The 24,021-nt window shown below is 41.7% G+C and overlaps 1 protein-coding gene across 1 annotated transcript in view; it reads left to right on the top strand.

The window, feature by feature from the left end:
- Positions 1–3,563: 3,563 nt before the first annotated feature.
- The window catches only part of SLC35B4 (solute carrier family 35 member B4), a 38,794-nt gene continuing 18,336 nt past the window's right edge, over positions 3,564–24,021 (top strand). The window contains exon 1 of the mRNA XM_082632958.1: positions 3,564–3,939. Within this exon, the coding sequence (XP_082489084.1) occupies positions 3,863–3,939 (77 nt within the window). The 5' untranslated portion in view covers positions 3,564–3,862. The remainder of the gene's footprint in view (positions 3,940–24,021) is intronic.

Raw genomic sequence — 24,021 nt, 5'->3', positions numbered from 1 at the left:
GTTACTATTCCTATAATCTTGGGAGTTCCTTAACCCATTATGTTAACTAATCCTCTGTTACTGTTAACAATTCTTTATATTAAACTTTCCTTGTTCGTTACTGTATGATTTCTGTTTCTTGACTAAGGACCTTGATTAATCCACTGATATCCAACAGAAATGTGTGTTGATGTTCACCACAAGTTATGTACAAGAAATTTCATAGTTGCTCTCTTCACAATGCCCAAAATGTCCATCACCAGGAGAAGAGATAAATTGTGGTACATTCATACAAGGGAATGTTATCCAGCAATGAGAATACATGAACTACAAGCACATGCAGCAACTCACATGAACTGACCAACATGTTGAGTGAAAGAAGCAGAAACAAAAGAAAATATTTTGTATGATTCCATTTATGTCAAGTCGAAAACCAGGCAAAACTAATCTTTGTTGCTAGAAAGTAAAAATCGGGGTTATTCCTGGAGGGGATTAGTGATTTGAAGGGGGCACAGGGATCTTTTGGGGTGCTGGTAATGTTCTGTTTCCTGGCCAGGGTGTTGATTATACATCATTGTTTATGCAAATTATTGAGCAGTATATTCTTGATGTGTACATTTTAGAAATGAGTCAAGCTGAAAAATATTATATATTTATTGAATTTATGAGGTGTGAATTATTTGACTCAAATAATGAAGTCAAGCTCACTCATTCATTCATTCAACAAAAAACGTATGTACATATGATATACCAGTCATGTATATAATGCTAAGGATCTAGAGATGAATTAGTTATTCTTGGTTTCTGTCCACAAAGGGGCATGGTCTAAAGGGGGAGACCAACATGAACATGTATAACTGCAATACAACATGATTCATGGACTGGTTTATGTATGGATGGGGTGCTAGAGATATAGAGGAGGGAACTGTGAATGGTGCTTTGAAAAACTACACACAGAAAGGTGATGTCTGAGCAGGGACCTTAACCCTGTACAGTGTAGAAGTATCTACTCACTCCTGTGTCCCCCATTGCCATAAAAGGATGAGTAGGAGATGGCCAAAAAGAAAAGGGTTTTCAGAGCAAGCAGAACAGCATGTGCACAGATGCGAATTTTGAAAGTCACTATAAAGTCAGAGAACAGAGCATTTAATGTGGCAGGAGTCCAGGTAGCACTGGAAAGAATGGCAGGAGAGGAAATTACAAAGGTAAACTGAGGCTTGATGGTGACATGTTTGCATGCCTTCTACAGAGTGTGAATTTCAAACAAGGAGCCAAGAAACATTGTATAGCTAGTCTCCAAAGATGCCCTTCCCCCACACACAGATGATGCCTTTGCTAGTCCCCTCCCACAATGAATCTGGGTTGGCCAATGGAACTAATAGAATTTGGTGCAAGTGACACTGTGTGGCAGTGTCACACACTGAGGCCACTACAGCTTTTGACTTGATCTTTTGGAATGCTTGTTCTAGGGGGAGCTAGTCATCTTGTAAGAAGTCTGGCTAACCTGAGTCCACAATATTGTGAGGAAACACAGCCTAAGAGAGGCCATGAGGAGAGAGCCATTCATCAGCCCAGTGACGCCTTCGGAAGGCTCCAGCCTTAGCTGGCATCTGACCACAACGGCATCCGAAACTCCAACGGAGAACGGACTAGGTATATGTCGAACGTTGTCAACATACAGAACTGTGTGAGAGAGAGAACATCTTTTTGTTCTATACTACATTTTTTTTTTTTTTTTTTTGCGGTGCGCGGGCCTCTCACTGTTGTGGCCTCTCCCATTGTGGAGCACAGGCTCCAGACATGCAGGCTCAGTAGTTGTGGCTTACGGGCCCAGCCGCTCCGCGGCATGTGGGATCTTCCCGGACCGGGGCACAAACCCACGTCCCCTGAATCGGCAGGCAGACTCTCAACCACTGCGCCACCAGGGAAGCCCTATACTATATTTTGAATCACCACATTTTGGGGTGGTTTGTTACACCGTACTAGTAATTGGAACAGACGTCTTGGAATAGCAGCGTGACATAAAGAGTTTGAGTTTGTTTTTGGAAACAGTGTGGCGACAGCATGGAGGATGAGTTGAAGAGGGAAGAGGCTGAAGGCACCAAGATATGTTAGGAGGATACGTAGACATCGATGTAAACTGAAAGGAGAGGCTGGAATCTAGAGATACTCGTGAGGCAGAACTGACAGAATGTAGAGATAAAATAAATGTGTGATGGGAAGGCAAGGAAGACTGTGAATATCTTTTAGGTTTTTGCCCACAGAGAACAGATGGTGGATAATGTCCTTAGTAGAAATAAGGGCCCTATGTGGGAGGGTAGATAATGAACTGTGTATATGCTGTTGTTGAGGGGTTTACAGGGATTTATTGGTGAAAATGTCAAATAAGCAGTTGGAAACTTTGATTTAAGGCACACAGGAGATTGGGGCTGTACATACACGTAAGATCTCAGTTACATATGGTGATGGTTGAAGGTATGGAGATGAGATCACCAATAGAAAGTGTTCAGGGAAACGAGGAGGGACAAATGATGGAGCTCTGTTAGGAAGAACTCAGTGGGCAGAGGAGGAAAAGCCCAAAGAGAAAACTGAAAAAGATAAGTCAGAGAAGTAGAAAGAGAAACAGGATGCTCGTGTCTTATGAGCAGAGGGACAAGAGAATGCCAAGAGGATGGAGCTTTCATTGTCGAAAGCTGTGGCAAGATCAAGTAAGGCGAGCCTGTGGTATTTGGTTTGGACCATTGAGAGGTCATTAGGGCTCTAAATGAGACTACTTTCAATAACCTGGCTTTGCTGAGAGTAAAAAGCAGAGACCGTGAATATAGATTACTCTCGAAAGATATTCAGTGTTAAAGTGAAGGAGGACAAGTTAGTTTGTTTGAGCCTGACTGTAGGCTACAGGGAAAGAGGAGCCTGGGTGGCTGGTTGGCTGGCCCAGAGTCCCTGAGCCAATGAGACGGCTGGGATGGAAAGGTCTCCAGAGTCAGCTGGTTTATAGGCATGTGCTCTTCAAAGTGTGGTTGAGAAATCTGTAGCATCACTGACACCTGGTAACTTGTTGGAAGTGCAGAACCTCAGGCCCTACAGCAGGTCTAGTGAATCAGAACCTGCATTTTAACAAGATCCCCAGGTGATCATAGCTTTTAATCCTCACAACAGCCAGGTAGATGGGCATTACTGTTCCCATCTTTACCTATGATGAGAAAGCAGTTGCCTGAGATAGCTGAGCTGATTAGTGGCTAAGCCAAGATTCAATCCCAGAACTTCCCGAGTCCAATGTTCTTTTCAAAAGGTAGAGAAGGAAGTTCAGAGAATTTCTACTTTCTCCCAATTCAGGAGAATTTTCAGATACTAGAATACTTCTAACGATCAAGCAGTCTCAGGTGTGTACCTCTAGTGCCGTCAGCTGTGAGTTTACCGTGAAAGTGCTGGACGAATCCCTTTCAGAGCCCTTGGCGGCCTCTTAAGAAACAACATTAACAGCGTTAGAACTTCACTTCCCAGCAAGCCCCGCGGCTTGCTACCGCGCGAGGCATGACGGGCGCCTCGCCTGTCTCTCCTCTCCGGTGGGGCTGCCGGGCAGAGGCGAGTTACGACGCAGCCGGACGTACGGGCGCGCAGCATTCTGGGAACTGTAGTCTGGCCCGGACTCGGACATCCCTTCGGATGAATGGGGCCCCGGCTGACGGCTAACTACAGCTCCTCACCGGCAGCGTTGGTGGCGGCCGCCGGGAAAAGGGAGACAGCAACGGCCCCGGGACAGCAGCACTCCGGGACGGTGGTGATGTTCAGTGCTGCGGCGAGGCGGCAGCCGGGTTTCCTGGGGTAGCAGTCTAGGCGGGCGCTTCCTCTGCGCGCTCGCTCCCCTTACCCTGCCCCGGCCATGCGCCCTGCCTTCGCGGTGGGCCTGGTTTTTGCAGGCTGCTGCAGTAACGTGATCTTCCTAGAGCTCCTGGCCCGGTGAGTGAACCCCGCCTGTCGCACTAAAGAAACCGGAGGAGGGGCGCCCCCACGCGCAGTACCCCCCCCCACCCCGAGCCGGGCGGGTCCCAGGGTGGGACCGCCTGCGCCCAGTGTCTGCCCTGGGCTGCTTGGGACCCCGTTGAGTCGGCTGCACCGTCATCCTGCGCACCGTCCGCTCTCCCGCCCAATAGTTTCTCAGCATCCCTCGAGGGGAACACTGGGGGTGTTTGCTGTCGTCACCCTCTTTTCACACTCTGGGGGGATTGAAGCCTGGAGAGTTTTTTTCCCAAGGTCGGCAGGGAGCTCGTGGCGGAACCCAAGGTTCCTCCAGCTCTTTTCTCGATCCTGCTAACGCCATATATATGACGTGAGCAAAGCTTGGACTTAAAAAGCAGTCTGATTTGGTACACGCTGCAAAGAAAGTTTCAGTTGTTTTAAGTAGCCTGCAAAGAAGTTCTTTTATTGGTCTTAGAGATGGTTGTGAGTACTTTGCCCAATATACCTCTCGCGGATGTAGTAGAACGAATTCTTATGCTGAAGGTCGGTCGAATTCACCGGGGATAGCCTTTCCAGCATTAAGATATTACATCAGGAAGCTTGCATTTTGAGGTGTAGCTTTATAAATCAAGAATGGTTATGACACTTTCCTAAAGGGATACCAGGGTAGTTTTATTGAGGTGGCGCGCAAATAATGTTGAGTAATAATGTGCAAAGTTCATTGAGTAGAAGCTGTTAGAGAAAAGACAACAGGTGGACTCTAAAAGCTCAGGACTGAAAATCTCAGGGGTTTCCGTCTTCGGCTCTGTCATCCCCTGGCTGTGTGACGTTTTCAAGTTATTTAGCCTCTCTGGGCTTCCTTTTTCCATCTATAAAATAATATCTATGGTGCTGTTTAGCACCATGTTTTTAAATCTGCACATTATCTCCATTGACCATCAGAACAATCTTGTGTACAAGATAGGTCAAGAATTATATTCTCTGTTTTACTGAAAGTGAAACATGTCCCAGGAAGTTAGGTCGGCTCTTACTACTTGTAAGTGGCAGAACCAGAAGTGGAATCCAGGAATCTAAACTCCTAGTCCAATACCTTTTTCAACTTTCCTGTTATTTTTGAGCTTGAGAGCCCTGAGGCTTTTTTTTTTTTTTTTTTTTTTTTTTGCGGTACGCCGGCCCCTCACTGCTGTGGCCTCTCCCGTTGCGGAGCACAGGCTCCGGACGCTCAGGCTCAGCGGCCATGGCTCACGGGCCCAGCCGCTCCGCGGCACGTGGGATCCTCCCGGACCGGGGCACGAACCCGCGTCCCCCGCATCGGCAGGCGGACTCCCAACCACTGCGCCACCAGGGAAGCCCAGCCCTGAGGCTTTGGTCACCCAATTCCTCCTGTGGTGCCTGCTAGAAATGTATTTTATTTTCATGATAACATTGATTAAGTCACTCTGAAGCAACCAGTTTGCTTAAGGTAAACTCTGTGGGATTAATTTTTGCGATTACAGAGCTTGAAATGTTAATGTGCAAAAAGTGTTGATTAAAATCTTTCATTTGTCATTCTCTGGAGTAGGCAGTGAGGGATGTGAAAATGAAAAAAAGATGTATCCTGTCATTTACAGTACATTCACAGCTGTACCAGCTGTCAGCTGGTACACTTCAAAGAAAGGTCACTTTGGAAATTGGTTTAAAAATATAAAAATGTGATAAAATCAGGCCAGCCATGGAAATGAAGGTCAGAGAATAATAGTGTAATGTTTGTGTTGAATATGCCATTGAATTAAACCTTGCCAAAGGCTGTATGACATCAGAATATGTTATGTTAGTAACTTAGGGCCTTTTTAAATTTCTTTTTTAACCAGTTGTGAGCCCTTAGCTAAATTACTTGGTCTCCCTGAGTCTGTTTTCTTAGCTGTGAAAGGGCAGTGATTGCTTTGCCAGCTTCACAGGGTTTTGAAGGATTAAATGAGATGCAGGTGCAAAGCCTGAAGCTCGTAATAGGTTCCCCTTCTAACAACTTTTGTTTCAATATACATATACCCTGTTTTATGAGCTGTTCCTGAAAAGTTGTGGGTAAATCTAACTTTACAGGATGTTCTTCTGCATTATTGGATCTTCTATTTAGAATACTTCGAATAATTTGTTTTAAAAAAAACCCCCAAAACCATCATTCCTTATCTTTCTTTCTTTTTTTTTTTTTTTGCGGTACGCAGGCCTCTCACTGCTGTGGCCCCTCCCGCCGCGGAGCACAGGCTCCGGACGCGCAGGCTCAGCGGCCATGGCTCACGGGCCCAGCCGCTCCGCAGCATGTGGGATCTTCCCAGACTGGGGCACGAACCCGTGTCCCCTGCATTGGCAGGCGGACTCTCAACCACTGCACCACCAGGGAAGCCCTCCTTATCTTTCTTGTACATCTGAATGTTTGCATACAACAATGGGTTTTCCATAATGTGGTAAGGGGTACATTTGTTAGTTTAATGAGTGGTACCCCAAACTGAATAGCGGCTTTGTCCTGATTTGCTTGGGCAACTCCAACTTATCATATTTCAGATAAAGAAAATAAGAGCTGGCTGGACCAGATGGTCTTCGAAGGTTTTTTGTAGATTTGGCTTTCTCATAATTTGTGACTTTATCTTGGGACATCACAGTGGAACGCTAATAAATTTTTATAGAGCAGGAACTGTGCTTCTTATATAGCTTCCTTGGAACACTAAGTATGAATTGAAATGCTAAACTGACTTGTAGGGAGAAGTGAGCATTTTTAACCATTTCCCCCCAAGTTGGAGAACAAATTTAGGTTTTTCTTTCTGATTTCATACTTATAATTGGGACCTATAATAAAATATAAAGCGCCCATGCAGTGTACAGGGCAGATGTGAAGTAATGAATGAGTGCCTTGATCTCCCTTCTGAGAGAGTTTACATTCTACCTTGGAAACAAGATACACATCAGCTCACTAACTAGGCGAGGTGTCTTATGTCAGGAAAACAATCTGAAACATTTTCTTTTTCGCATTTTATTTTTTCATCAAGTGCCTAATGTTGAATCAAATAAGGAAGTTTTCTAAATCTAGAATAAGAAATACAGAAGCCATAAACTATCTGCCTAATTCTTTCTCTTCAGAGTTGCTTCTTTTTTAAAAAAAGTAAAAAGTTGGATTCTTGCCAAAGAGAATTCAAAGAGAAGCTGTTTGCAGTTAGTGATTATAATACCTGAGGAATAAAGTTCAAGAAAACACAGCTACTGAGCCTGCGTGTCTGGAGCCTGTGGTCCGCAACAAGAGAGGCTGCGATAGAGAGGCCCGCGCACTGTGATGAAGACTGGCCCCTGCTCGCCACACTAGAGAAAGCCCTCGCACAGAAACGAAGACCCAACACAGCCAAAAATAAATAAATAAATTTATTTAAAAAAAAGAATTATTATTTTTTAAAAAAAAGGGGGCTTCCCTGGTGGTGCAGTGGTTGAGAGTCCGCCTGCCGATGCAGGGGACATGGGTTCGTGCCCCGGTCTGGGAGGATCCCGCATGCCGTGGAGCGGCTGGTCCGTGAGCCATGGCCGCTGAGCCTGCGCTTCCGGAGCCTGTGCTCCGCAACGGGAGAGGCCACAACAGTGAGAGGCCCGCGTACCAAAAAAAGAAAGAAAGAAAACAAGCAATTCAGGGGAAAAAGATCTAGGTTTGTACTCTGAAGTTTTAAAGTGACTTATTCAAGTTAAAATAAATAGTTCTATTGGTAACTATACAGCATTGTGTTCTTTAAAAGCTCTGTAAGTTGATTTTTTAAAAAATTATGTGAGTACATTAGGGAGATATAAAAATCCTATGGAAATAGAAACAAAGTAGATTAGAATTGTCAAGGGGAGGGGGAAATGGGGAGTGATTCCTAATGGGTATGGGATTACTTTTGGAAGTGTCCTAAAATTAAATGATGGTAATGACTGTACAACTCTAAATATAATACTAAAAACCACTGAATTGTTAAAAAAAATAAGAAGAAGAATGATAATAATAAGGAGGTCTGCAAACACCATTTATTTGCCAGGTGGCCCTGGGAGACTTACCTAATTCTGTGCCATTTGGCCCCCAGTGTCTTAGCAATGAAATGGGCATAATAATAGCTACCTCCATAAATAAAGATAAAATTAAAAATTATTATGATGCCTTTTATTTTTTATTTTAATTTTTTTTTTTTTGCTATACGCGGGCCTCTCACTGTTGTGGCCTCTCCCGTTGCGGAGCACAGGCTCCGGACGCACAGGCCCAGCGGCCATGGCTCACGGGCCCAGCCGCTCCGCGGCATCTGGGATCTTCCCGGACCGGGGCACGAACCCGTGTCCCCCGCATCGGCAGGCGGACTCTCAACCACTGCGCCACCAGGGAAGCCCTATTTTAATTTTTTTAATGTTTTCAATAGCTTTAACTTTTTTATACCTTTGTTGAAGTATATTCATAAATAAAGGTTGGACACATTTAATGTATACAAATTGATGAGTATGCATACACTTATGAAACCATCATCATAATCAAGGTAATAAACATATCCATCACCTCCAAAATTTCCTTGTGCTCCCTTTTTTTTATGGTAAGAACACTGAGCATGAAATGTACCCTCTTAACAAATTCTTAAGTGTGCATTACTGAATTGTTAACCATATGCACTACGATTTTCAGAGATCTTTTGAACTTATTCACCTTGTATAACTGAAAACTTATACCCATTGAGCAAGTCCCCATTTTCCCTTCCCCCACTGACCCTGGCAATCCCCATTCTATTGTCTGCTTCTGTAAGTTTGACTGTTTTAGATGCTTCATGTAAGAGGAATCATGCAGTCCTTTTGTCCTTTTGTGACTGACTGACTTCATTTAGCATGCCTTCCATGTTGTTGCAAATGGTGTCATTTCCCTCTTCTTTAAGGCTGAATAATATTTATTGTATGTTTATACTGCATTTTCTGTATACATTCCTCTGTCCATGGACATTTCAGTTGTTTCTGTATCTTCACTAGATATTGCAAATAGTGCTGCAATGAATATGGGGACGTAGCTATCACTTCAAGATCCTGATTTCAATTATTTATTTTTAACACTTTTTAAAAAATTGAAGTATAGTTGATTTACAATGCTGTGCCAATCTCTGCTGTACAGCAAAGTGACTCAGTTGTACACATATAGACATTCTTTTTCATATTCTTTTCCATTATGGTTTATCCCAAGAGATTGAATATAGTTCCCTGTGCTATACAGTAGGACCTTGTTGTTTGTCCATCCTAAATGTAATAGCTTGCATCTACCAACCCCAAACTCCCAGTCCATCCTTATCCCTCCCTACCCACCTTGGCAACCACAAGTCTGATCTCTATGTCTGTGAGTCTGTTTCTGTTTCATAGATAGTTTCATTTATGCCATATTTTAGATTCCATATGTAGGTGGTATCATATGGCATTTGTCTTTCTCTTTCTGACTTACTTCACTTAGTATGATAATCTTTAGTTGCATCCATGTTGCTGCAAATGGCATTATTTCATTCTTTGTTATGGCTGAGTAGTATTCCATTGTATATATCACATCTTCTTTATCCATTCATCCATTGATGGACACTTAGGTTATTTCCATGTTTCGGTTATTGTGAATAGTGCTGCTATGAACATAGGGGTGCATGTATCTTTTTTTTTCACACACACACACACACACACTGTATTCTATTTTTACAAGAGATAAACTGACACCAAGCATTGTAAACAGATGACCACAACAAAAGCAGCAATGATTGCAATTACCAAACACGAAACACACTCACACTATGTCATAATATTGACATTCAGTCCAGTATTCCTCCACTGTAACAGCTCCTTTACTTTGCAGTGAAAATTGATTTGTATATTTTTTGCCTCTGAGTCCTTGTGGGATTTTTTTTTTTCAAACAGAAAGTCACAAAAATTATAATCATCCTCATCAGTTCACTCAGTCCCATGTAATTAATTTTTTTTATCTTGATCTTTTCTTAGCACTTTCATGAATTCATCAGTTTTCCATTAGAGTTCTGAAAATGCTTATTCATTCAGTTCAGCAGTAGAGTCAGTTACCAGAAACCTGTACTTGTCAGAGTCTTTTCCATGAATTCCTTGAAGATGAAACCCTTTTATAGGAACATTTTTGCAAAAGCATCAGAGTACACCCAGAACTGTCTGTAAATGACAAAAGACTTAAAAATGACCACGGTTAAAGATTTGATGAAAGTTCATAATAATGCAGTTGACAAGGAAATTTAGTTATTTCTGAGATATACATTTTAAAGTAATAACTAGAATTATGACTTATAACATTATACCAGAACATATAAGATTTTTAGAAATTTCATGTAACGTCTGAAACATATTAACATATTTCCATACAAATAACGCAAAGAAAGTTTAGTATTAGTTGCTTTGTTTGTTTGTTTGTTTATACTGCAGGTTCTTATTAGTCATCAGTTTTATACACATCAGTGTATACATGTCAATCCCAATCGCCCAATTCAGCACACCACCATCCCCACCCCACCATGGTTTCCCCCCCTTGGTGTCCATACGTTCTCTACATCTGTGTCTCAACTTCCGCCCTGCAAACTGGTTCATCTGTACCATTTTTCTAGGTTCCACATACATGCATTAATATACGATATTTGTTTTTCTCTTTCTGACTTACTTCACTCTGTATGACAGTCTCTAGATCCATCCACATCTCAACAAATGACTCAATTTTGTTCCTTTTTATGGCTGAGTAATATTCCATTGTATATATGTGCCACAACTTCTTTATCCATTCGTCTGTCAGTGGGCATTTAGGTTGCTTCCATGACCTGGCTATTGTAAATAGTGCTGCAATGAACATTGGGGTGCATGTGTCTTTTTGAATTATGCTTTTCTCTGGGTATATGCCCAGTGTGGGATTGCTGGGTCATATGGTAATGCTATTTTTAGTTTTTTAAGGAACCTCCATACTGTCCTCCATAGTGGCTGTATCAATTTACATTCCCACCAACAGTGTAAGAGGGTTCCCTTTCCTCCACACCCTCTCCAGCATTTGTTGTTTGTAGATTTTCTGATGATGCCCATTCTAACTGGTGTGAGGTGATACCTCATTGTAGTTTTGATTTGCATTTCTCTAATAATTAGTGATGTTGAGCAGTTTTTCATGTGCTTCTTGGCCATCAGTATGTCTTCTTTGGAGAAATGTCTATTTAGGTCTTCTGCAAATTTTTGGATTGGATTGTTTGTTTTTTTAATATTGAGGTGCATGAGCTGTTTATATATTTTGGAGATTAATCCTTTGTCCATTGATTCGTTTGCCAATATTTTCTCCCATTCTGAGGGTTGTCTTTTCATCTTGTTTATGGTTTCCTTTGCTGTGCAAAAGCTTTGAAGTTTCATTAGGTCCCATTTGTTTATTTTTGTTTTTATTTCCATTACTCTAGGAGGTGGATCAAAAAAGATCTTGCTGTGATTTTCATCAAAGAGTGTTCTTCCTATGTTTTCCTCTAAGAGTTTTATAGTGTCTGGTCACACATTTAGGTCTCTAATCCATTTTGAGTTTATTTTTAGTATGGTGTTAAGGAGTGTTCTAATTTCATTCTTTTACATGTAGCTGTCCAGTTTTCCCAGCACCACTTATTGAAGAGACTGTCTTTTCTCCATTGTATATCTTTGCCTCCTTTGTCATAGATTCGTTGACCATAGGTGCATGGGTTTATCTCTGGGCTTTCTATCTTGTTCCATTGATATCTATGTTTCTGTTTTTGTGCCGGTACCATATTGTCTTGATTACTGTAGCTTTGTAGTACATAGTCTGAAGTCAGGGAGTCTGATTCCTCCAGCTCCGTTTTTTTCCCTCAAGACTGCTTTGGCTATTCGGGGTCTTTTGTGTCTCCATACAAATTTTAAGACGATTTGTCCTATTTCTGTAAAAAATGCCATTGGTAATTTGATAGGGATTGCATTGAATCTGTAGATTGCTTTGGGTAGTATAGTCATTTTCACAATATTGATTCTTCCAGTCCAGGAACATGGTATATCTCTCCATCTGTTGGTATCATCTTTAATTTCTTTCATCAGTGTCTTTTAGTTTTCTGCATACAGGTCTTTTGTCTCCCTGGGTAGGTTTATTCCTAGGTATTTTATTCTTTTTGTTGCAGTGATAAATGGGAGTGTTGCCATAATTTCTCTTTCAGATTTTTCATCATTAGTGTATAGGAATGCAAGAGACTTCTGTGCATTAATTTTGTATCCTGCAATGTTACCAAATTCATTGATTAGCTCTAGTAGTTTTCTGGTGGCATTTTTAGCATTCTCTATGTATAGTATCATGTCATCTGCAAACAGTGACAGTTTTACTACTTCTTTTCTAATTTGTATTCCTTTTATTTCTTTTTCTTCTCTGATTTCCGTGGCTAGGACTTCCAAAACTATGTTGAATAATCGTGGTGAGAGTGGACATCCTTGTGTCATTCCTGATCTTAGAGGAAATGCTTTCAGTTTTTCACCATTGAGAATGATGTTTGCTGTGGGTTTGTCATATATGGCCTTTATTATGTTGAAGTAGTTTCCCTCTATGCCCACTTTCTGGAGAGTTTTTATCATAAATGGGTGTTGAATTTTGTCAAAGCTTTTTCTGCATGTATTGAGATGATCGTATGATTTTTATTCTTCAATTTGTTAAAATGGTGTATCACATTGATTGATTTGCATATATTGAAGAATCCTTGCATCCCTGGGATAAATCCCACTTGAACATGGTGTATGATCCTTTTAATGTGTTGTTGGATTCTGCTTGCTAGTATTTTGTTGAGGATTTTTGCATCTATATTCATCAGTGATATTGGTCTGTAATTTTCTTTTTTTGTAGTATCTTTGTCTGGTTTTGGTATCAGGGTCATGGTGGCCTCATAGAATGAGTTTGGGAGTGTTCCTTCCTCTGCAATTTTTTGGAAGAGTTTGAGAAGGATGCGAGCTAGCTCTTCTCTAAATGTTTGATAGAGTTCACCTGTGAAGCCATGTGGTCCTGGACTTTTGTTTCTTGGAAGATTTTAAATCACAGTTTCAATTTAATTACTTGTGATTGGTCTGTTCATATTTTCTGTTTCTTCCTGGTTCAGTCTGGGGAGGTTATAACTTTCTAATAATTTGTCCATTTCTTCCAGGTTTCCATTTTATTGGCATAGAGTTGCTTGTAGTAGTCTCTTAGGATGCTTTGTATTTCTGCAGTGTCTGTTGTAACTTCTCCTTTTTCATTTCTAATTTTATTGATTTGAGTCCTCTCCCTCTTTTTCTTTTTTTTTTTTTTTTTTTTTTTCTTTTTGCGGTATGCGGGCCTCTCACTGTTGTGGCCTCTCCCGTTGCGGAGCACAGGCTCCGGACGCGCAGGCCCAGCGGCCATGGCTCACGGGCCCAGCCGCTCCGCGGCATATGGGATCCTCCCAGACCGGGGCACGAACCCGTATCCCCTGCATCGGCAGGCGGACTCTCAACCACTGCGCCACCAGGGAGGCCCTCCCTCTTTTTCTTGATGAGTGTGGCTAATGGTTTATCAATTTTATTTATCTTCTCAAAGAACCAGGTTTTAGTTTTATTGATCTTTGCTATTGTTTTCTTTGTTTCTATTTCATTTATTTCTGCTCTGATCTTTATGATTTCTTTCCTTCTGCTAACTTTGGGTTTTGTTTGTTCTTCTTTCTCTAGTTCCTTTAGGTGTAAGGTTTGGTTGTTTACTTGAGATTTTTCTTGTTTCTTGAGGTAGGCTTGTATAGCTATAAACTTCACCCTTAGAACTGCTTTTGCTGCATCCCATAGGTTTTGGATCATCGTGTTTTCATTGTCATTTGTCTCTAGGTATTTTTTGATTTCCTCTTTGATTTCTTCAGTGATCTCTGGGTTATTTAGTAACGTATTGTTTAGCCTCCATGTATTGTGTTTTTTTACATTTTCTTTCGTGTAGTTCATTTCTAATCTCATAGCATTGTGGTCAGAAAAGATGCTTTATATGATTTCAATTTTCTTAAATTTACCAAGGCTTGATTTGTGACCCAAGATGTGATATATCCTGGAAAATGTTCTGTGCGCACTTGAGAGAAAGTGTAATCTGCTGTTTTTGGATGCAATGTGCTATAAGTATCAATTAAATCTCTCTGGTCTATTGTGTCATTTAAAGCTTCTGTTTCCTTATTTATTTTCATTTTCGGTGATCTGTCCATTGGTGTAAGTGAGGTGTTAAAGTCTTGCACTATTTTTTTTTTTTTTTTTTTTTTTTAAATTCTAAGACTAAATTGTTATTACAATGTCTTCAAAAAATTATTAATAGAATGCTTTCATAATTATCTCACATAAATATTTAGGTAAATAGCTATGAAATAGCTGAATTTTCTCAAACTGTTAAAATATTATTTCTAAAGGTATATTTCAGGTTAAGAAGGATTAAGCTGCAGAGATATAACGTTTAATGATATTTCTCAAGTGATAAGAACTTACTATCAGAAGCATGTAATATATTAGTACCCTCATTATGAAGTTCAGATTCTCCAGCAGAAAATGCTCAGGGAATATGTGAGTGATGATAATTTTTTTTCTATGTCTATATTCCTATAGCATTTCTTATCATGATGTCATTGTGTAACTGCATTTAAAGTGGGCTCTTAGGGACTTCCCTGGTGGCACAGTGGTTAAGAATCTGCCTGTCAATGCGGGGGACACAGGTTCGAGCCCTGGTCCTGGAGGATCCCACATGCCGTGGAGCAACTAAGCCCATGCACCACAACTACTGAGCCCGTGTGCCACAACTAGTGATGCCCACGTGCCGAGAGCCCGTGCTCTGCAACAAGAGAAGGCACCTCAATGAGAAGCCCACGCACCGCAACGAAGAGTAGCCCCCACTCCCCGCAACTAGAGAAAGTCCGCGTGCAGCAACCTAAAGTCTTGCACTATTATTGTGTTACTGTCGATTTCCTCTTTTATAGCTGTTAGCAGTTTCCTTATGTATTGAGGTGCTCCTGTGTTGGGTGCATATATATATATATTTTTTTAATTTTTATTTATTTTTTGCTCTCTGCGGGCCTCTCACTGTTGTGGCCTCTCCCGTTGCGGAGCACAGGCCACGGACGCGCAGGCTCAGCAGCCATGGCTCACGGGCCCAGCCGCTCCGCAGCATGTGGGATCTTCCCGGACCGGGGCACGAACCCGTGTCCCCTGCATCGGCAGGTGGACTCTCAACCACTGCGCCACCAGGGAAGCCCTGCATATATATTTATAATTGTTATATCTTCTTCTTGGATTGATCCCTTGATCATTATGTAGTGTTCTTCCTTGTCTCTTCTAACATTCTTCTTGTTTTTTTTTGGCGGGGGGGGTACGTGGTCCTCTCACTGCCGTGGCCTCTCCCGCCGTGGAGCACAGGCCCCGGACGCACAGGCTCAGCGGCCATGGCTCACGGTAGCTGCTCCACAGCATGTGGGAACGCCCCGGACCGGGGCACGAACCCGTGTCCCCTGAATCAGCAGGCGGACTCCCAACCACTGTGCCACCAAGGAAACCCCATTCTTCATTTTAAAGTCTATTTTACCTAGTGTGAGTATAGCTACTCCAGCTTTCTTTTGATTTCCATTTGCATGGAATATCTTTTTCCATCCCCTCACTTTCAGTCTCTCTGTGTCCCTAGGTCTGAAGTGGGTCTCTTGTAGGCAGCATATATATGGGACTTGTTTTTGTATCCATTCAGCAAGCCTGTGTCTTTTGAATGGAGCATTTAATCCATTCACGTTTAAGGTAATTATCAATATGTTTGTTCCTTTGACCATTTTCTTAGTTGTTTTGGGTTTGTTTTTGTAGGTCCGTTTCTTCTCTTGTGTTTCCCACTTAGAGAAGTTCCTTTAGCATTTGTTGTAGCGGTGGTTTGGTGGTGCCGAATTCTCTTAGCTTTTGCTTGTCTGTAAAGCTTTTGATTTCTCCATCAAATCTGAATGAGATCCCTGCCATGTCGAGTAATCTTTGTTGTAGGTTCTTCCCTTCCATCATATAAGTATATCATGCCCCTCCCTTCTGACTTGTAGAGTTTCTGCTGAGAAATCAGCTGTTAACCTTATGGGAGTTCCGTTGTATGTTATTTGTCGTTTTTCCCTTGCTGCTTTCAATAATTTTTCTTTGTCTTTAATTTTTGCCAATTTGATTCCTATGTGTCTCAGCGTGTTTCTCCTTGGGTTTATCCTGTATGGGACTCACTGCGCTTCCTGGACTTGGGTGGCTGTTTCCTTTCCTATGTTAGGGGAATTTTCAACTATAATCTCTTCAAATATTTTCTCTGGTCCTTTCTCTCTCTGTTCTCCTTCTGGGACCCCTATAATGCGAATGTTGTTGTGTTTAATGTTGTCCTAGAGGTCTCTTAGGCTGTCTTCATTTCTTTTCATTCTTTTTTCTTTATTCTGTTCTACAGCAGTGAATTCCACCATTCTGTCTTCCAGGTCACTTACCTGTTCTTCTGCCTCAGTTATTCTGCTATTGATTCCTTCTATTGTATTTTTCATTTCAGTTATTGTATTGTTCATCTCTGTTTGTTTGTTCTTTAATTCTTCTAGGTCTTTGTTAAACACTTCTTGCATCTTCTCGATCTTTGCCTCCATTCTTTTTCCGAGGTCCTGGATCATCTTCACTCTCATTATTCTGAATTCTTTTTCTGGAAGGTTGCCTATGTCCACTTCATTTAGTTGTTTTTCTGGGGTTTTATCTTGTTCCTTCATCTGGTACATAGCCCTCTGCCTTTTCATCTTGTCTATCTTTCTGTGAATGTCAGGCTGCAGGAGTGTAGTTCTTCTTGGTTCTGCTCTCTGCCCTCTGGTGGATGAGGCTATCTAAGAAGCATGATGGGAGGGACTGGTGGTTAGTAGAGCTGACTGTTGCTCTGGTGGGCAGAGCTCAGTAAAAGTTTAATCCACTTTACTGTTGATGGGTGGGGCTGGGTTCCCTCCCTGTTGGTTGTTTGGCCTGAAGCAACCCAACACTGGAGCCTACCTGGGCTCTTTGGTGGGGCTAATGACAGACTCTGGGAGGGCTCATGCCAAGGAGTACTTCCCAGAACTTCTGCTGCTGGTGTCCTTGTCCCCACGGTGAAACAGAGCCACCCCCTGCCTCTGCAGGAGACCCTCCAACACTAGCAGGTAGGTCTGGTTCAGTGTCCCCTGAGGTCACTGCCCCTTCCCCTGGGTCCCAATGCGCACACTAGTTTGTGTGTGCCCTCCAAGAGTGGAGTCTCTGTTTTCCCCAAACCTGTCGGAGTCCTGCAATCAATTCCCACTAGGCTTCAATATCTGATTCTCTAGGAATTTTTCCTCCTGTTGCTGGATCCCCAGGTTGGGAAGCCTGACATGGGGCTCAGAACCATCACTCCAGTGGGTGGACTTCTGTGGCCTAAGTGTTTGCCAGTCTGTGAGTCACCCACCCACCAGTTATGGGATTTGATTTTACTGTGATTGCGCCCCTCCTACCATCTCACTGTGGCTTCTCCTTTGTCTTTGGATGTGGGGTATCTTCTTTGGTGGGTTCCAGTGTCTTCCTGTCGATGATTGTCCAGCAGCTAGTTGTGATTCTGGTGTTCTCACAAGAGGGAGTGAGAGCACGTCCTTCTACTCCGCCATCTTGGTTCTTCTTCCGATCTTCTGACACATTAATGTTGATCACTCTCTTGAGTTCCTCTGCAGATATTCCAGTTTTTTGCTGTGTTCAGTGTGCTCTGAAAACTCTGGAGCACCACACTCCAGAGGCCCCCCTTTCCACATGCTGCCTCTCCCCTTCTTCACAGGTCCTACGCATGTATCATTTTGAATTATAGCTTTGTCCAAGTATTTGCCCAGGAGTGGGATTGCTGGATCATATGGTAATTCTATTTTTAGTTTTCTGAGGAACCTCCATACTGTTTTCCATAGTGACTGCACCAATTTACATTCCCAGCAACAGTGTAGGAGGGTTCCCTTTTCTCTACACCCTCTCCAGCATTTGTTATTGGTAGACTTTTTAATGATGGCCATCTGACCGGTGTGAGGTGGTACCTCATTGTAGTTTTGATTTGCATTTCTCTAATAATTAGTGATGCTGAGCGTCTTTTCATGTGCCTACTGGCCATGTGTATGTCTTCTTTGGAGAATTGTCTATTAAGGTCTTCTGCCCATTTTTCAATTGGGTTGTTTTGTTGTTGTTGTTGAGTTGTATGAGCTGTTTGTATACTTTGGAGATTAAGCCCTTGTTAGTTGCATAATTTGCAGATATTTTTTCCCATTCCATAGGTTGTCTTTTCATAGTTTTGTTTTGTTTTGTTTTGCTTTTATGGTTTCCTCTGCTATGCAAAAGCTTGTAAGTTTGATTAGGTCCCATTTGTTTATTTTGTTTTTACTTCTGTTGCCTTGGGAGGCTAACCTATGAAAACATTGGTATGATATATTACAGAGAATGATTTGCCTATGCTCTCTTCTACGAATTTTATGGTGTCATGTCTTATGTTTAAGTCTTTTTTTTTTTTTTTTTTTTTTGGCTGTGTTCTTCGTTGCTGCACGCGGGCTTTCTCTAGTTGCAGCGAGTAGGGGCTACTCTCTTTTGTGGTGTGCAGGCTTCTCATTGCAGTGGCTTCTCTTGTAGCAGAGCACGGGCTCTAGGCACATGGGCTTCAGTAGTTGTGGCACGTGGGCTCAGTAGTTGTGGCTTGAGGGCTCTAGAGCGCAGGCTCAGTAGTTGTGGTGGACAGGCTTAGTTGCTCCGGTGCATGTGGGATCTTCCTGGACCAGGGATTGAACCCATGTCCCCTCCACTGGCAGGCAGATTCTCAACCACTGCGCCACCAGTGAAGTCCCTTTATTAATGTTTTATAGTTCTCAACGTATAAGTCTTTCACCTCCTTGGTCAGTTTTATTCCTTGGGGTTTTGTGTGTGTGTGTGTGTGATTTTTGAAAGGTATTGCTTTTTTACATTCCCTTTCTGATATTTTATTGTTAGCATAAAGAAATGCAACTGATTTCTGAATGTTAATCTTGTATCCTGCTACTTTGTTGAATTCATTTATTAGATCTAGTAGTTTTTGTGTGGAGTCCTTAAGGTTTTCTATATATAGTATCATGTCATCTGCATATAGTGATAATTTTACCTCTTTCCTTCCAATTTGAATACGTTTTATTTCTTTTTCTTGTCTGGTTGCTATGGTTAAGACTTCCAATACTGTGTTGAATAGAAGTGAGAATGGGCATCCTTCTCAGATTTTAAGCAGGAAGGCTTTCAGCTTTTCACCATTGAGTATTATATTGGCTATGGGTTTGTCATAAATGTCTGTTATTATGTTGAGATATGTTCCTTCTATACCCACTTTGGTAAGAGTTTTTATCATGAATGGATGTTGAATTTTGTCAAATGCTTTTTCTGCATCTGTTGAGATGATTATTTGGTTTTTGACTTTTCTTTTGTTAATGTGGTGTATTACATTGATTGATTTGCCTGTGTTGAACCATCCTTGTGAACTTGGGATGAATCCCACTTGGTTGTGGTGTATGATCTTTTTTATGTGTTGTTGGAATCAATTTGCTAATATTTTGTTGAGAATTTTTGCATCTATATTCATCAAAGACATTGGCATGTAATTTTCTTTTTTTGGTGGTATCTTTGGTTTTGATATCAGGGTGATGGTGGCTTCATAAAATGTCTGTGGGAGTGTTCCCTCCTCTTCAATCCTTTGGAAGAGTTTGAGAACGATCAGTATAAATTCTTTGTATGTTTGGTAGAATTTGCCTGTGAAGACATCTGGTTCTGGACTTTTGTTTGTAGGGAGTTTTTTTGTTTTTAAGGTTTTTTTGATATGGACCATTTTTAAAGTCTTACTGAATTCATTACAATATTTCTTTCTGTTTTGTATTTTGGTTTCTTGGCCATGAGGCGTGTGGGATCTTAGCTCCCTGAGCAGGGATCGAACCCACACCCTCTGCATTGGAAGGTGAAGTCTTAACCACTGGGCCACCAAGGAAGTCCCTGTAGGGTGTATTTTTATTTTATTTTATTTTAATTTAATTTATTTTTTTGTGTGTGTGTGGTACGTGGGCCTCTCACTGTTGTGGCCTCTCCAGTTGCGGAGCACAGGCTCCGGACACGTAGGCTCAGTGGCCATGGCTCATGGGCCCAGCTGCTCCGTGGCATGTGGGATCTTCCCAGACTGGGGCACGAACCCGTGTCCCCTGCATCAGCAGGTGGACTCTAAACCACTGCGCCACCAGGGAAGCCCCGTGGGCATATTTTTACATTGCAGATTCTGTTTTGCTTCTAGTGATTGGTCTGTTCAAATTATGTATTTCTTCTTGATTCAGTTTGGTGGGCTGTATGTTTCTAGAAAGTTGTCCATTTATTCTAGGTTGTCAAATTTGTTTGCATATAATTGTTTATAGTATTCTCTTATGTTTTTTTTGTATTTTTGTGGTATCATTTGAGCTTTCTCCTTTTTCATTTCTTATTTTGTTTATTTTGGGTTCTCTCTCTTTTCTTCTTGGTGAGCCTGGCCAGAGATTTGTCAGTTTTGTTTACCCTTTCAAAGAACTAGCTCTTGGTTTTATTGATTTTTTTCTATTGTCTTTTTACTCTCTATCTTATTTATTTCCTCCCCAATCTTTATTATTTCCTTCCTTCTGCTGACTTTAGGTTTTATTTGTTCTTCTTTTTCTGATTCTTTTAGGTGGTAGGTTAGATTGTTTCTTTGAAATTTTTCATATTTTTTGAGGAAGGCCTGTATTGCTATGAACTTCCCTCTAAAACTGCTTTTGCTGCATCCCATAGATTTTGTATGGTTGTGTTTTCATTGTCATTTGTATCAAGGTAATTTTTTAATTTCCTTTTTGATTTCCTCGTTGACCCATTGGTTTTTTAGTAGGATGTTGCTTAGTCCCCATGTAATAGTTTTTTTTTTGTTTGTTTGTTTTTTTTTTTGCGGTATGCGGGCCTCTCACTGTTGTGGCCTCTTCCATTGTGGAGCACAGGCTCCGGATGTGCAGGCTCAGTGGCCATGACACACGGGCCTAGCCACTCCGCGGCATGTGGGATCTTCCCGGACTGGGGCACGAACCCGTGTCCCCTGCATCGGCAGGCGGACTCTCAACCACTGCGCCACCAGGGAAGCCCGTAATCGTTTTTTTAATTCTCCCTCAGTTCTTTTTCCGGTGGTTGATTTCTAGTTTCATACTGCTGTGGTCAGAGAAGATGCTTGAAATAATTTCTATACTCTTAAATTTGTTGTGGTGAATCTTGTGCCCTAGTATGTGGTCATTCCTAGAGAATGTTCCATGTGCACTTGAAAAGAATGTGTGTTCTGGGATTTTTTTGGATGTAATGTCCTGCAAATATCAATTAAATATAACTGTTCTGTTGTATCATTTAGCATCTCTGTCCATTGATGTGAGCAGGGTGTTAAAGTCTCCTACTATTATTGTATTCCCATCAATTTCTCCCTTTATGTTTATTAGTATTTGTTTTATGTATTTGGGTGCTCCTATATTAGGTATATATATGTTGACAAGTGTAAAATCCTTTTCTTGTATTGATCCTTTTATCATTATATAGCGTCCCTCTTTATTTTTTTTTATAGCTTTTGCTTTAAAGTCTATTTTGTCTATGAGTATTGCAGCTCCTGCTTTCTTGTCATTTCTGTTTGCATGAAATATCTTTTTCCATCCCCTCACTTTCAATCCATGTGTGTCCTTTGCCCTAAGGTGGGTCTCTTGTAGGCAGCATATTGTAGGCTCTTGTTTATTTAATCCAGTCTGCCACTCTATGTGTTTTTTTTGTTTGTTTGTTTGTTGTTTTTTTTTTTTTGCTGTACGCGGGCCTCTCACTGCTGTGGCCTCTCCCGTTGCGGAGCACAGGCTCCGGACACACAGGCTCCGCGGCCATGGCTCGCGGGCCCAGCCGCTCCGCGGCATGTGGGATCTTCCGGGATCGGGGCACGAACCCGTGTCCCCTGCATCGGCAGGCGGACTCTCAACCACTGCGCCACCAGGGAAGCCCCACTCTATGTGTTTTGATTGGAGCATTCAGTTCATTGACATTTAAGGTAATTATTGATACATATGTATTTATTGCCATTTAAAATTTTGTTTTGCAGTTGATTCTTTGTATCTTCTTTGTTTTTCTTTTTGTGGTTTGATGCTTTCCTTTTATGCTTGTGTTCTTTTTGGTTTTTGTGAATCTATTGTATGTTTTTGATTTGTGGTTGCCCTGTTATTCAAGTATGTTAACCCCCCTTCCTGTATCTGCTTGCTTTAGATGGATAGTCATATAGGCTCAAGCATATTCTAAAAAAAAAAAAAAAAAAAAGAATCTGCATTTTCTTACACTCCTTCCCCACATTTTATGATTTTGACGTCTTTTTTACATCTTCATGTTTATCCTTTTGCTGTTCCTTGTGTTTATCATCACTTTCACAAGTAGGTTTTGTTTTTTCTTTTTGATCTGTATTTAAGTGAGTTACTTTCCAGTTGTGATTTCCTCCTTCCTGTATCTTCTTGCTTCTTTTCTGTTTAGAACAGACCTTTCAATATGTCTTTTAGGATAGCTTTAGAGTTGCTGTATTCTTTTAGTTTTTGCTTGTCTGAGAAATTCTTTATTTCTCCTCCTATTCTAAATGATTATCTTGCTGGGTAGAATATTCTGGGCTGCAGATCTTTCCCTTTCAAGACTTTGAATATATTTTGCTACTCCCTTCTGGCCCTCAGTGTTTCTGTAGAGAAATCAGCTGATAGCCTTATGGGGGTTCCCTTGTAATTAACTCTTCATTTTTCTCTTGCTGTCTTTAGAATCCTCTCTTTAACTTTTGCCATTTTTATTATATGTCTTGGTGAAGGTCTGTTTGGATTCATCTTGTTTGGGACCCTCTGTGCTTCCTGTAACTGGGTATCTGTTTCCTTCTTTAGGTTTGGGAAGCTTTTAGCCATAATTTCTTCAAATACATTTTTAACCCCCTTTTCTCTTTATTCTCCTTCTGGAATCCCTGTTATATGTAGATTGGCATGCTTTATATTATCCCACAGGTCTCTTTTATTGCTTTCATTTTTTCTTTTTTTCATTTGGCTTTCTGTCTGCTGTTTTGATTGGGTAATTTCCATTATTCTATCTTCCAGATCACTTATTCTTTTTTCTGTATTATTCATTCTATTCATTGCCTTTACCTCAGCTTTTGTCTTGGCAAACGAATTTTTAAATTTTTCTTGGCTCCTCCTTATAGTTTCTAGTTCCTTTTTACAGTAATTTGCATTTCTGTCAATAGCCTTTCTTAATTCTTTCAGTATTTTCATTACCTGTTTTTTGAACTTGGTGTCTATTAGACTGATGAGGTCTGTTTCATTGTTTGTTCCTTCATGGGGATTCTCTTGGTCTTTTTTTTTTTTTTTTTTTTTTTTTTTTTTGCGGTACGCAGGCCTCTCACTGTTGTGGCCTCTCCCGTTGCGGAGCACAGGCTCCGGACGCGCAGGCTCAGCGGCCGTGGCTCACGGGCCCAGCCGCTCCGTGGCACGCGGAATCCTCCTGGACCGGGGCACGAACCCGTGTCCCCTGCATCAGCAGGTGGACTCTCAACCACTGTGCCACCAGGGAAGCCCTCTCTTGGTCTTTTAACTGGGAGTAGTTCCTCTGCTTCTTCATTTTGCTTGTATTTCTCTTACTGTGTGAGTTTAGGAGAAACAATTATCTACTGTGGTCTTGGAGGGCCATTTATATGCGGGAGTGTCCCTGCGTAGCTTGTGTGGGTTTAATTTTTTTTTGGCGTGCGGGCAGTTTTTGGTTTGGGTATTTGCTGTCTCTTTCCTCAGCGTGTGCTGGCTTTGTCCACACAGCCAACCCCAGTCCTCTCCCCGGGGTCTGACCTCTGAAGCCTGAGCCTCAGCACCCAACCCTGACTCTCCCCAGTGGACAAGCGACCCAAGCTGGGGAGTGCTGGCAGCACTGACCTTCTACGCAGGTCTCTCTCCGCAAACAGGGTGCTGCACTCTCCTCCGAGGCTCTGAAGCTCCTCCTCTGTCCCAGCTGATTTTGCCGCCCGTGAGGGGACTTCCCCGGGTGCAGGAACCT

The sequence above is a fragment of the Mesoplodon mirus genome (assembly GCF_964341445.2).
Source record: "Mesoplodon mirus genome assembly, chromosome: 9".
NCBI classification, from domain to species: Eukaryota; Metazoa; Chordata; class Mammalia; order Artiodactyla; family Ziphiidae; genus Mesoplodon; species Mesoplodon mirus.
Note: the sequence above shows the minus strand (reverse complement) of the source record. Positions and strands in the feature narration are given on the sequence as shown.